Source organism: Dicentrarchus labrax, unplaced genomic scaffold (assembly GCF_905237075.1).
Source record: "Dicentrarchus labrax unplaced genomic scaffold, dlabrax2021, whole genome shotgun sequence".
Classification (NCBI taxonomy): domain Eukaryota; kingdom Metazoa; phylum Chordata; class Actinopteri; family Moronidae; genus Dicentrarchus; species Dicentrarchus labrax.
Window position 1 is genome coordinate 9,783,047 of NW_026136717.1, and position 14,364 is coordinate 9,797,410.

Consider the following 14,364-nt stretch of genomic DNA (forward strand, 5'->3'; position numbering starts at 1 on the left):
AAGATGGACAATATGAAACCCATGCTGTGTATGAGGAGCCCCCTAAAAGCAATCTTTCTGTGAAAAAAAATAGTGCCTTAGAGCAGAACTGTCTCCACCATCAGCTGAAAATTATATACACCCTGACAGTGGAATGACTCCCAGCTGGTGAAGCAAAAATTAGGAGGGGGGCCGCATTTTTAATTACATCCCCACCACCACCTCCGACCCCTCGATGAATTGCTTAAGACCACATTAGGCTACAGCATTGCATTAAAGTTTGAACTTACACTTCCTCCGTGTTTTACCCATTATATGCAGGAAGCTGAATTTTCCTATTACAGTGAGTTAGTCACAGCCACTTTCAGTTAGCAGAGCTGCCATACGCGGAAGAGTTTTATCATCAGAATGTATTATGTAAGATTGACTGCAGGGTGGTGTGCAAGGAAAAAAAAAAAAGAAACTCTTGCTATCAGCTTCTGCGTCTAAAATGGAAGAATCCTGTGCAGGGGTGGTCACGGAGCTAGAACCATTCAAATGGGCCAAGAGTGCTGATCCGTCCTATTTACCTTGTGGTAATGGATTTGTTTGTGGCCCAAACCCCCCTCCTGTCTCGTAGGAATATTGGGGGCTTAGCTCCATTCACTTTCTGCTGCCCTGGCCATTTATTTTGATTAGGGAATGAAGTCCTCCACAGAGCCATACCCAGAATAATTGACACTGAGGTCACAAAAAATATACCCTTAGTACTTATCCCATTGGTGAAGTGGCAGTGTATGAAAAGATTGCAGCTGAGCACCGAACTAAAGGTGTATTATTGCTTTAGGTTGCAACAAAAACCTGTCGGGGAGCCCGTAAATTATATTTCCTGTTCTTTCTTTTTTTTTCCGGACTTGACAGGATAATTGATGTGTGCTTTGAACTTCCAATGGGCTTCAACTAGCTTGTATATTGTATATATTCCTTTTGTTTGTCAGGTCTAAAAGGTCACTGGGGATGCCGATCGTTTGATTTTAGGACGTTTTTGGAAATAACTCCAAGCTCAACATTTAAGAAACTTGAATTAACATATGGTTTGATTTTTTAGAAGAAAAATATTAATTTAATATTGGTTAAATATTCATTTGACGGCAGTACATACTACTGTTTTTAACCACTTTGCTTCTGTCAATGATCACTCTGATGTGTTAAGTAACAGTTAAACACATTTTGTGGGATGCACAGCAGGGACCAGCACACTGGTTAGTAAGTCATATGTTAGGATTTTGCACTGACATTTCAAGATATCTCAGCAAATACATTCACTCACAAGATGCCAAACAATAAATGGATTAATTGAGAAAATGATTGGTAGATCAATCAATAATGGAAAGAATTGTTAGTTGTTTCAGCCTTGAAACGTGAGTAAATACTTTGTTGCACTCTCACTGTTGGATGTACTGTATATAGTAATCTACCAATGTAAGTAATTATTAATACAAGTTCATTGATTATACACACATTTTCACCAGCAAAGTAAAAAATATCACCTCATGATCAAACTCAAAACTATAGCGTTTTTGGTAAAAAGCTTAAATGCCAGACCCCCCCATCCACATTCAGAGATTAGTTTCTAAAAGTGCCCTGGTGCATGTCCACTCCCTGATGAAGCCAACTAGGAATGAGGAGTGCAGCGGCAGAGAGAGAAGGGGAAGCAGATGGCTGGCCTACAGAGGTTCTGATCGCAGGGATATTGGCAAGATGCTGAGCGGGAGAAATTAACCTTCAGAGGTTTTCACACTGCGGCAACTGTTGGCTCACGCTGGATTTCTCTCTCTAGCCCTCTCTCTCACTATCACTCTCCAGTCACCAGTCAACCTTTCCACGAAGTCATCTCTGCCCTATCCCTCTCCATTTTCATCAATTATTATCTCCCTATTTTCTCTCCCTCTTGTTTTACTTGGTCAGTCAGTTGAAGAACCCCCCCCCCCCATCCTCTCTCAACTTGTTTTCACCGAACTAGCTAGCAATAATGAGCACTTCAAAGACAAACAAAAACGTGTAATCATGCTGATAACCGCATTCTTTTAACAGCTTTTTGTGTTTGTCTTCCTTTTCTTCCCTGTGCTGTTGCAGTAGTATTTAAAGGTCAAACCCCCCCTTTGCTTCTAAAGTAGCTCTAATGTGATGTGCAGACAAAGTCAATGTAGCGTTGGCAGCAGTGTCAGCTCTTATCTGGGTTCGTCATCGCTGAACTGGGAGCCTGCTCGATTGAGGATCCCCGTATGGATCATCATCATCATCAGCCTGCTGTAGGGCATGGTGTCTGTCTCTGTGCCGCACAACAGCCTTCACCATTCTGCCGGCAAGAGGCCCCCGGGTTGCGCTGCTCGCAGACCCATAGCTGTCCATTTAATTTGCAGCACACAGTCGCTCCACTTGTTCTACATTGTGCCTTTAGTCCAGTCAAGCCAAGAATCCAGGAAGTGCAATGTGTGTTTACTCAGCTGCTTAGCTCTCAAGGTTAATATCAGCTTTTGCCGGACGCCAGCTGTGACAGTGAATTGGTGACAAGGGTGTGAGCTTAATACATCAATGAAATCACTGCTAGGGTTTGGCACTTTTGGGTTTGGGTGTAAACGGCCACAAAACAGTACATATTAAAGATGTAACTAAACTGGCTGTAGTTAACCCAGTAATTAAGACAATTTTTGTATTCCACTGCAACTGAAAATGTCATTGTGGGGCAAGTGTTTGAATTTCACACGTCACGGTGGAAAGCTTTGTGCTTTATATTCACTGAGATCATTCTGTTTAGTTATTTTTGGGGAGTTGAAAAAGCTATTTAAAGAATAGTAAGGGCTTAAAGATGAAACTAGGCCCTCTCCTATGGTCTAACAATTTTAAAAGATGTTACATCAAAGGATGGTGAACAAGATCACATTTTACAACATTTGTCAGAAGTGAAAGTGTGTTTGATACTAAACCTAATGAAGAGGTTATGAATGAGATAAGGTGTTGCGACAATCCAGGAAATATAGAAGAGTATTATGAGAGTCATGATTCTTATCTCTCACGAGACAATTCTGATTCTAATTTTGTCTGTATGTCATTGGCAATGTAACAGTAGAATTCACGCGACAGCACAGTGCAGCACCCAGAAGAAGATGAGCTTTTGGGCACATTTTGGGTTAATTAACTTAAGAATTAACAAAAAGTTAACTATTTTGGAAATACTTCATACTAAGTCTGTTTGATTTTAACAGACCTACGTCAGTACATCTGTATAACAGAAAGGATTGTCTTCACTGCTGGGGAATGTAATCTTGGTAACAGCACAGCAGACTATGTTTTCTTAGTCCAGTGAGCCAACTTACTTTTCTACAAAAGACATTTAACCCGTCAGTGGTGGTCAGCAAATTACACTTCAATATGGTCATATGGGCAAAGTAATTTCCTCCATAGCTAGTAATTTGCAAGCTTTACTGTATATAATATTTCATATTGCAATTTAGTGGACTAAAGACTGTTTTTCATACGTGCACTGGAGTAAGAACTGTTTTCTGTCTATTGAATCGAGAACCAGTTATGAAATCAAATCATGATCCCAAGAATCAGGATCAAGTTGGAAGATTTCCCTCTTAAATCAATCCATGAGTTTTTTTCTTGAATTCCTTGAAAAGTTTTATTTTTGTGCACCTGCAGCCTTGTATATAAATAACATGAAGATGGATGCATGCTGAACATAACTGCCAACAATGTCTTATTTGTGAAAATGATGATGATGATGATGATGATGATATAGGAGTTGGAAGTGATAACAGGTCAGCGTTGATCAACACAGGAATGGAGCATCAAGAACACAGTGGGTGGCGGATGCTGTAAGTGTCAACTTCTCGATCAAAGCAACCTGCCAACATAATTGAATTCTTTGAATACATAGTTATGTAATTATTTCTGCTGCAGTAGAACTGGGTACAGAAGGTTTCTCCTTCTTTCAAAATTGAGAAAATAAAAAGAAATTTCTTATTGTTGAATCCCACTCACTACTGTTCACAACAAAGCCACACTGCTCCCTAGCCTTCATTTGGACATGTTTTAATCAAATTTAGGATGTAGAAAATAAAGCACTGGGGGGGAGCATGGCAAGCTGTCATTTTTTTAAGAGGGGAGGTAAATGAGAAATTACTTGTGCACAGTGTTGTGACTGGCTGGTTGGTTTCATAATTCCGCAAAAAAAACTGCTGAGAGACAAAGACCGAACATCTGCTTGACACATCTGAGGTGCAGTCTTCGATGAAAAAATAAAAGCTGATGACAGTAGGAGTTCCTTATTTTGTTGTATTCTTGTCTGGTGTGAAGAAGACATCTGCACTGGAATGATTGCTCAAGAAATTTAGATATTAATTTTGGCCAATTTCCATCAAATTGTCAGAAACAAGATGAAGCAATAATTGGTCTTGCCATGCAGCAATCTGTGAACATTTTCCTTCTTGTCAAACGCAATTCGGTATGCTTGGTAATACGATACTTAGGCATTCTGAGCATGTCTGTCTCATCCAGCTTCCCTTTTGGTGTCTGAAATCTCGGTAGTCTCTTGGTTTTGGGAGTCATGTCCTCAATATATATATATATATATATAGGTGTGGGAAGGCAAATGTGGAGGAAATGGATGTATCTTTTGATGCTTCATAAAATAAGAAACTTCAGCATACATTATGAGAGGTCCTTCATGAACATTGGCAGAACAAGCAAAAGGCAGATGCAGTACTTAAATAAGTTCCGTTTGAGGTGTGGTTCAGGAAAAACACACACCAGCAAACAAATCTCTATAGTCTTTGCAATATGTCACTGCTTTTGACACATAATCTCTACACCATTTTTTTTTTCTGTCCAAGACAGCTACCTCTTGATGTTTATGACATTTCAACACCGCTGTGATCGCCTATTTTGGACTAACATTTTGCAAAGCTTGTTATACATAAAAACTTCAGGGAATAATGTTTCTCAAGCTCAGTGTCATACCTGACAGCATCTGTCATTTGTTATCATGCGGGTTGATATTTTCTAATTGGGTGCATGGATGGTTTTCTGCATCCTAAACAACTTCTCCAGGCAAGCCGTTATTGACTTCCAAAGTGTTCCCCAGCTGTCAAGCATTTTAATGCTGTTTTTAAAGAAATCATTTTTTCTTTTTTTTTGTTCTTGCAGTGTTTTTGCTTCAGGTTATTGGCACTTTCTTGTACTTCTGTAGGTTTGAGTTGTTGACAAAAATATATAGCATGGTTCGCTGCTGTTGCCAGACTCTGTATATGTTGTTATATATGAGTAGTGACACAATCTGTGTAGAATGAATATTTAAAAGTACCCAGTACATCCTGGCTATATCCAGTTGCCTTGATATACATTTCGGAAAAACTAAAAAGTTATGCTGACAGTTACACCCTTGTGAACTAATTGTTCTGACTTTAACAGTAAAATTGTGTCTGGGAAAGGGTCACAGTTGTTAGCAGTAATACAAACATTGCATCAAAAGCTTATTCATTTAAAGCTCCAGTTAACTGTTGTGTTACTCATTTGTAAGTAGTATAATCAGCAGCTTTATCCCTCTATTAGTATCTAGAGACGTGTTCAGGCACAGTACTACTGTGTAGGTCATCTGTGTTTTGTGGCAGCGATCAAAACCCAATACACACTCCATGAAGGTACACATGTAAAGTTTGACTGTAAAAATACACTTTGGGACACATCTACACACACACACAGTCTAGTAGTCTGACTGAAGATGGGTCTTCTACCACGTCTGGTTATATGTCAAACACACATTTCTCTAATTTTAGTAAATATTATTTTAGATTGGCCATTTATTGGTTGCTGGTTTCACTGGTGTCATAATTTTGTTATTAACTTAACAAATATGTACATAATAGATGAGAAGCAGGAACAAAGAGCAAAAAGAAAAAAAAGGTACAGCTGTTTAAGTAGTGCTGTGGCATTGAGTGCAATGCAATTGTGTGTTACAGTACTACGCCACTTCGCTGGTAGGGTGAACAAAATCTGTGTTTAAAAACAAGGCAGCTTCGAAAACATTGCACTTCATCTGTCAAAGGTTCCCCTGATGATTCATCGTAGCTGACATCAGTGACAGAAAAACCAGAGCGATGGAAATCTATTCAAATGTGGTGAGGCTCAATTTCTCCTTTCATGAGAGAACTGTGGATAATATGTTGGACCCAGACCAGTAGGGGGTAAAATAGCTCCATCAGTCTTTTCCAGTCAAAGTGAGGTGGAGGGAAACAAGTGAAACGCCGATGCATAACACTGACATTTTTTAATAGAATTCATTTATAACAAATGGAACTTGTGTCAGCAAAGAACTGATTTTCATACAGACTTCTTTCGCCACCAATGTAACCTAAGTAAGAAAATAAAAAGCACTCCTTTCATTCAGAAAAAAAAAACAGTTTACGCTTACAACTAATCAGAGGTAATTGTATGATCTTTTTAACAAGCCATTTTTTTTTACAATTTCATTATTAATTTTTCAGTCTATGCATCCAGACGAGAGATAGATAGAGAGAGCAGAGAACACAACGTTTATTTCTGTTAATGACACTCCAAGCTTGAATGGCAAAGCCACAAGAACAGATGGTTGGGGGACAGATTTTTCTGAAGTCATCTGCTGGAGTAACCATGGCATCAGAATGGATGCTCTTTTTCGCCACAAACTTTTTTTTTTTTTTTGTCTTTTTCAAGAGTTGATACCTTTTTTGTGTTATTTACATACACACAAAGTGAACGTTTAAGGAGATTTTTTATAGATGGGTTCAAGTAATATATTATTGGGTTTAGAATCAATAGGGCAGTGCATAGTACAAAGATAGAGAAAGTGCAAATCTTCCTACCAGGCCAGCTTTGGCCATTCTGCAATGTTTCACCATGCATATGAAAAATCAATAAAAAAGGGAAAGACTGAGATGAGAAAATAAACATGTTCTGAGACTTGAACATAATGTAACATTAGCCACCATGAGGTTAAATAATAGCACTTTTATATCTCAAAATTATGACAAAAGTAATCAGGTAAGCAGTCGACAAAAATAAAACACATAGCTGCTTGAGTTAACAAGGGAAAGAAAGCACCTGGAATGCACATCCACAAAGCCATCAAAGAGGGTATGGAGAAGTTAAAGATGCTGCTCAACATAAAGACTGAAAGATAACCGAACTAAACCCCAGTCTCTAACTTTTAATGTGGTAAGAAAAGGATGTGACACACCGTTTTAGGATTGTCAGGATAACAGAACTAATATTTTGGTGCAGATTGTGTGTCTCTGTATCTGCTCTCTGTAGTGACACGTGAAGTTTGTGATTCAAACCTAAGGCATGAAGAAGAAACCCTTTGGCGACGACCTGTGCATTATGTAATCTTTTTGACCGAATTTGAGTTTGACGAACCATTTTAAAATCAGAAAATTACTGCTGTAAAATGTGACCGTAGTGACTATCTGCAACAAGCTCATTCATTTTATGTTGAGCCTTCATCGTGTTTAGTTCTGACAACAGAATTCTGCAGTCTGATCCCTGGCTCTATGTCAGAAAATCTTATGTCCTGAAACTATAGTGTCTTCTTGATTGTTTTCTGTAGAGTTCAGTTATATATATATATAAACTATTTTACTCTAATTCACTCAGCCACAATAAGGCCACTGAAAATGAAAAATATGAGCTTTGAAATGTTCTTATTTGCATATATAATCTCATCATGTGACAAATGAATACTAAAGGTAAATAAACTATACAATTACATTTATACTAAATGCCTAGGTTACTCAAAGGATATACATTAATATGTTAAATGAAACATTATAAAAACAGGCATAAATATAAGGCACTCTAAATGCAAAATGAAAAATTACCATTGAATGTTTTAAAGAACCACAAGAAAGTGACGTCTTTGTACCTTGCCCTATTGTGTGGAGCGGTGATTGCGGCTGTGTGACCCCTCTGACTTAAATTACAGACTGTATGAGAGCTTAAAAATGCACCAGTGATGCTTTGACTGGCATCTGACATTCCCTCTCCCACACCTCACTTGCGGGGGGAACAATGTCATGAGTGAATGACATATCCACATAAAACCCTATCTAAAACACACACATTTATTGCACAAGAAAAGATGCACTGAATCAGAATACAATTTTGTCCTACTGATGTGCATTCCAGTGAAATATCTCATTTCATTTCCCCCATAGCACACAACTCTCAATTTGGAAACTTTCATAGACAATCCATATTTCATATACTTTTTACTCATAAATTATGTACTTTATCAATATATTTAGTGTTCTATTTATACTTTTAATATATCTTTCACATATATTTGACAATCTGTACCATATATTTATATATTCATATATCTTATCCAATTCATCAGGTTCTCTCTTATCACCCTTCTAACATGGAAGAACTAAGATAATCGGTAGCAGCAACTTCATACTTTGCTCATCCCTGTTGATTCCACAAAGCCCCAGTTTATCTTATGGGATTAATTAAGTTACCATGTATGTGATCATGGACAGAAACAAAAACAGAAAAAACAAAAACCTCCTGAACAAACTTACATTTTGGTAGTGTGAATTCCGTTCTGTGCACTAAGTGCAACAAAATTAGAGAAACAAATTTAAAAAAGCAAAGAGATTCTCTGCAAAATAGCACATACGTCAGAACAGTTCTACAGCTTTAAAAAAAAATTAACATTTACGTAAATAAGTTTTTATCACTTTCTTCCAAGCGATAAATTTGTGTAAAAAAAGGAAATTCACACAGTTCAAAAAAAGCACATCAGCTGTATAATAAAGTACTAAAAAACTAAATCAATAATTTTTATTTATCTCATAGATCATTTTGAAATTTACCCTCTCCCAAAATTTAGATGATGAACATTGTGAAAGGAAAAGGGGTATTTATTCATTATTACTTTAAGTCCTTTATGTCCTGCTGTTGTGGACCAAGCATTGTCTTCTTTTTCGATGGGTTGTCAGTGTGTACTTGATTGTGAAACAGATTTTTTTTCTTTACAATGTGCATCGAGTTTTTCCACCCCCCCCCGCAATTCTGTGTGCCTCCAATGCCTCTCGTAATGGTTCATAATCACTGATGCATTTCTGACGATGTCATTATTGTTCATTTACTTTTTTGTTGTGTTGGTTTCATTCAGTTTTATGAGCCCCAAAATGAATCCTTGAAGCAAAAGAAAAGGTAATTCCGTATGATGCTTCAACAGTCAGGATTCCCTCACTTTGTGTCAAGGCGAGGTTTTATTGGGGTTGGGAAATACTTGGTCCTCCGGGAATCATCTTTTTCATTTTTTGACAAGTCATGTCGCACATCCAACACTTAATGAGTTGTTAGCAAGGAGTTAAGGAGTACTTTCTCAAGCAGGAATTTATGGCTCAGAAGAGAGGCTCACTGGGTTTTCTTTCCAAAGGGCCCTCTGCTTTTTTCTTCCAATACTGGGTCTTTTACGTTGCATAGTGATCAAAGCTTCCCAGGTACTCCAAGCCAGCTCTGTAGCAGAACTGGTATTGATCCTAGAAACAAAGGAGTGAAAACTTGAGCTTGCATCCCTTATTATGAATCTTAAGATACTAAATCTCTTGTATCATTCTTGGTACATTGTGCTTCTATCATAACTATTGTCATAAGCTAGAAACTAGACTCATTAAATTCATTAGATGCCTTTTCCATTGAATGAAATACCCTTTTGTATTCCAAAGGTACAGAGTGAAATGCTTTTTACTCACTTTTTTAAACACAAGTGCATTTTCTAAACTTTTCAAAACGTGATACAAGTAGGTGAGTGAGGAAATACTGGCCAATTGTTCTGAATTCATGTGATACATTTACAGCGGAGAGCAGTCAAGACTATTCTAGATTGGTTTAGTTTCTAAATTAATCTTTTCTTTAATCAGGCTTAACACAGTAATAGATTCCATGTGCTGTCTGTGGTGTCACAAAAGCTAAAGTAGCTGCATTACTACCTCAGTACAGCTTGTGAGTTATGTTTTCATTCCAAGTATAGTGTAAAAGAGAAAGAGGAGGGGGGGGGGGGACACCTTACCTCTGTCTGCACCATAGCTGGTCTCTGTGTCCGTAACATTTTCACTGTCTGAAATATGTCTACTACGCCCTCATATCTCATTCGTTCCAAGACAATGCTGAGGGTGATGAAAACTCCAGTTCTACCAACACCCGCGCTGTGCAAGAGAGGGCAAGATAGGTCAAGGGTGAAGCCAGAGAAACCAGATAAATATAGAAAAAGTTTGTTCTAAATCAAAACAATGTCTCATTGTGCCAATTGAGTGAAGATATACAGCATTTGCAGCTCAAGAGATATTTGCATTCAGTGCAATGTGTGATGTGGTTTGGTGGGTTATGCTGGTCGGTCTCTTACCTACAGTGGACCGAGATAGGCCCATCTTGGCCGAACTGCTCTTTTGTTTTATGTACTTGACCAATGAAATCGATGAAGCCCTCTCCTGATTTTGGCACTCCTTGCTCAGGCCAGTCTGTGAACTGAAACTGCCTTACTGTCCGTGACTGTCCATCCTGGGAATAGAGAATGGGAAGAGAGAGAGAATGCACAGAGCCTGCTCTTTAAATGGAACATCAGTCAGAAACGTGGAAAAAAGGCGAAGAAAAACCGATGAAGGGAAACTAGGAAGCCAATCTGAGGTTTTTCGCAGACAGCCAACCCATGGCAGTTCATTCCATGACCGTCTCCATCATAATGATCCACGCCTTTGTGGGTTTTACAGTGAAATATGACATTCTTGAAAAAAAATCTAGCATAGGTGCAAAGTTTAAACCATCAGAAAAAACGTTTTGTTATTTAAGATGCCTGCCATTTTACCTGAATGTATTAAACATGAACACTTAAGATGCTAATTCCTTTGATGTGTTACCCTCGACAGGGTGCTTGGAGAATCGACTTTGAGGGTGTGCATTACTTAAGTGATATTGTATCCCCTTGATAAGGAGAGCAATCCCATTGACGAGACAGTGTAACATGCACTACAAAGAAGGGAGCCTGTGCCATTTATCTGTGTAAGCCTTTGATGGAATTAAAAACTCTGGCAGCTCAGTGCTACCGGCACCACATTTGTTTTTACACATTGACATGTGTCATAATTCCCAGAAATATATATTTATGCTTATATTACACTTAAGGCTACTGTTTGGTATAAACAGATACTTGATACAGTGCCAAAATGTTGAGCTGATGACTGCTGATGTGTTGAATCCAGTCAGTGTTCACCATCCAGTATGTTCAATACTGTAATTCAGATCTAATTTCTTGGTGAATAAAATCACAAAAGTGTTAAAAACATGTAAAAATGGAAAACTATTATTTTATTGGTCAACCCTTGGTGATCCATTCAATGTCCCAATTACCTATGGTTAGGCTACAACTCAGACTTTGAAAAACAACACACTAGACTAAACAATAGCACTGAATTTAGAGCTTGATTCCCACAATGTCAAATTTTGATCTTTAAACGTTCTATGAAACAATGTCTGCTTACCCTGGCATCAGTCACTTTGAACTCTCTCAGGATATACTGGGGCATGTTATACTCGGCCATGGGGTCCACCACAAAGTACTGGTATCTGGCCGACCTCTCTGCTGGCCAGTACTGGTGGCATTTTTCCTGTAGGGAGTAAAAAATAGAATACCACAATGAGCCACAACATTCTCGTCATACACTACTTTCATTGTGTTCATTCCCAGAATTTTTTTATTCAGTTCATACTGTAGCTACTGCTTAAAAACTTATATTTTCATGGCTGACTCTATGTATGGTATTTCACATAAACTGTTTTGTAACGTGCTTTTGTGTTCTGTAGCCAGAATAAGGAAGTTAATGTGCCAAAAAGAAAGGGAAGAAAATAAGCGTATGCATACCCTGCCCATTTCTCTAAGCTTGGTGAGCATGACAACAATAGTAGAGTTGTGCTCCCAGAGCATTCTCCAGAAGTCCTCTGTGGTCTCTGCCAGTGGTCCCTGTGTGGCAATATAGGCTTTCTGTTGCCTATGGGAATGCATTAATAATAAGATAGAAAAGGTGTGATACAATCAGCATGGAAATACGTAAGAGTTTTGACTGAATGGTTTGACAATGTTGAAGACATAGTTGTGAGGACAGATCAAAACATTTCAATGTCTCTCTTGTATAAATTCCAGTTGATATTAAATTTATATCTAATATCTCTTCCATGAAATGCCAAGCCATTTCCTCACTCAGTGAATTTACATACTACATCTGATTGACAATGGGTGTCAGAGTACGTTAGCACTTACCTGTACCCATCAATGAAACTGGCATTGATGTAGTCAGAGCCCTCAACTCCTCGAATGGGCTGAAGACACACTCGTGTGGACTCGTATGGCATTATGTTAACAAGGCGGTTCTTGAACTTGTTGCAGGGGAGATTGGCACTGATGAATCGTGATGTATGGGCTTTAGTGTTAGCTAAACGCTGCATCGAAACAGAGAAAAAGAGATATCTTTGAGCGTACTGGTGCCGGGTAAGAAGCACCGACATTCTGGTGTTTCTTTATCTCCCTGCTCACTGGCTGTGTTTGACACTAAAGGTGGACTGTACAAAGATCTGAGTACTATGAACAATTGCGTGCCTTTGGATTTCCTACTTGCATGCAAGTAGGAAAGGATCCAAAGTAATAAACTGCACATAGTGGCTGATGAAATCTACACTATAATGGCTCATAGTGTACTACGTTTATATACTATTTCACGTAACCATAAAGTATGGAAATGGCATCAAAGTGATTACTATCACGGCTTGCCTTTGCAGCCAAAAAATAGCATGTTATGATGAAAAGACAGGGAAATGGATACCCAAGCGAGCGTGGAGTGGACAGAAGTGCAGTGTAATCTAACCTGTTTATCATCTCTTAGTGGAATCAGCATCCATCACAGAGCAAGAAAGTAGGTGCGTGACAAGCAAGGCAATACAATGCATACAGCAATACCACAGACTGCTATGGGCTCAATAAGGTTGGTTGAGCCTCTCATTGTAAAGTATATTGCTCAAGCCCCTCTGGCAACTGTTCTGTGGTGAGGGAAACCTGTGTTTGGCGTTTTCATGTAAACCAAGACCCCTGTTACTCAAGGAAGTGGAGCTATGGGAAGGGGGAACAAGAAATGGGGGAATAAATTCTATCCTGGGTTATACAAGCGAGTCAACTAACTGGAATAGAGGAAACCACAGGCCCCATGCTGTCTGGCAGGGCTAATGGGAACTGGAAAAGAGTTGTACTGAGACTGGCCAACCAATGACACTGGAGCCTGCATGTGACAGGGTGCCAATAAATACTGTAAATACTTGACACATATGACAAGTTTTTGGTGTAAAACTTTGTCAATATTCAGATTATGCTGAAAAAATCTTAAACTAAAACACTGCTTAATATTTTTTAAGTAACCCCAGACCCAAACTATTTTGCCTGTTGACACCTTTGCTTCAGCAAACAGTTTGTACCTTGAACTCAAGTTCCATGCCGGTGACATTCTCTCCACCCTCTATCTGCGTCAGTTTCTGGATGTAGGCGTATAGGTTTCTGGCGGGCACTTCGGTGGTGCCGCAGTTGACGGCCTCCTGGAGCGCGTCATGTATGAAGACATACTGGTCCTCTGTCTGCACCATGTAGTTGCGCTGGGCACGCATTAGCGTCACATGCCCATAGATATCCACAGTCTTCTCGTGCTTGATACGTTCCAGCATGGCATCAATCACGATGAAGCAACCTGTGCGTCCCACCCCAGCACTGTAGTCAGAAAGAAGATAAAAAAGGTGTTATTGAATGGTATTCTCAATTGTAGTGCTACAAAAAAAAGATGATGATGAACCATAATCTGACTTGTTTGAGCTTCTGTATTATTACTTCTACAAATCTAGGCAACCATATGCATTGTGTCTGCCTGTATTTGATCTCCACTGAACGAAAGGAGGGGCAGTCCAGTGGAAAAAGAGGTGACTTTTGAAAACATGTACATGGGCTTGAAGGACTCCTCTCCTAGTGATGAGGTAAACTCTCTGTGCCAAGTTTGCCACTGTAGGATGGACCATTTGGCTTGGAGTGTAATTAAGTCTGAAGTGGTACTGTGCAGAGAAGAGGGCTAGGCAGTCGCAGCCTTCAGTGGGCTCACTGCTGGCTTTGCAATCTAGTCTCTTCTCTCTGGACCCCACCTGTGCTCTCAAACCCATCAGGACTAATAACTTATGCAACAGCAACATTTAACCTTTATCTCAGGGTTCCGAAAAGTGCCACTACAACAAATGCACACCTAAATGTGGATACACAGACACAAATTTGAGAGT

At 39.0% G+C, this 14,364-nt stretch overlaps 1 protein-coding gene across 40 annotated transcripts in view; it reads right to left on the reverse strand.

The window, feature by feature from the left end:
• Window positions 1–6,274: 6,274 nt before the first annotated feature.
• Window positions 6,275–14,364, reverse strand: part of LOC127379623 (receptor-type tyrosine-protein phosphatase delta) — a 353,106-nt gene continuing 345,016 nt past the window's right edge. For all 40 annotated transcript variants that reach the window (XM_051429470.1, XM_051429457.1, XM_051429468.1 and 37 more), the window contains 7 exons: window positions 13,525–13,810; window positions 12,323–12,501; window positions 11,927–12,053; window positions 11,547–11,672; window positions 10,415–10,569; window positions 10,082–10,217; window positions 6,275–9,551 (listed from right to left, as the gene is read on the reverse strand). In XM_051429470.1, the coding sequence (XP_051285430.1) occupies window positions 9,483–9,551; window positions 10,082–10,217; window positions 10,415–10,569; window positions 11,547–11,672; window positions 11,927–12,053; window positions 12,323–12,501; window positions 13,525–13,810 (1,078 nt within the window). In that variant the 3' untranslated portion in view covers window positions 6,275–9,482. The remainder of the gene's footprint in view (window positions 9,552–10,081; window positions 10,218–10,414; window positions 10,570–11,546; window positions 11,673–11,926; window positions 12,054–12,322; window positions 12,502–13,524; window positions 13,811–14,364) is intronic.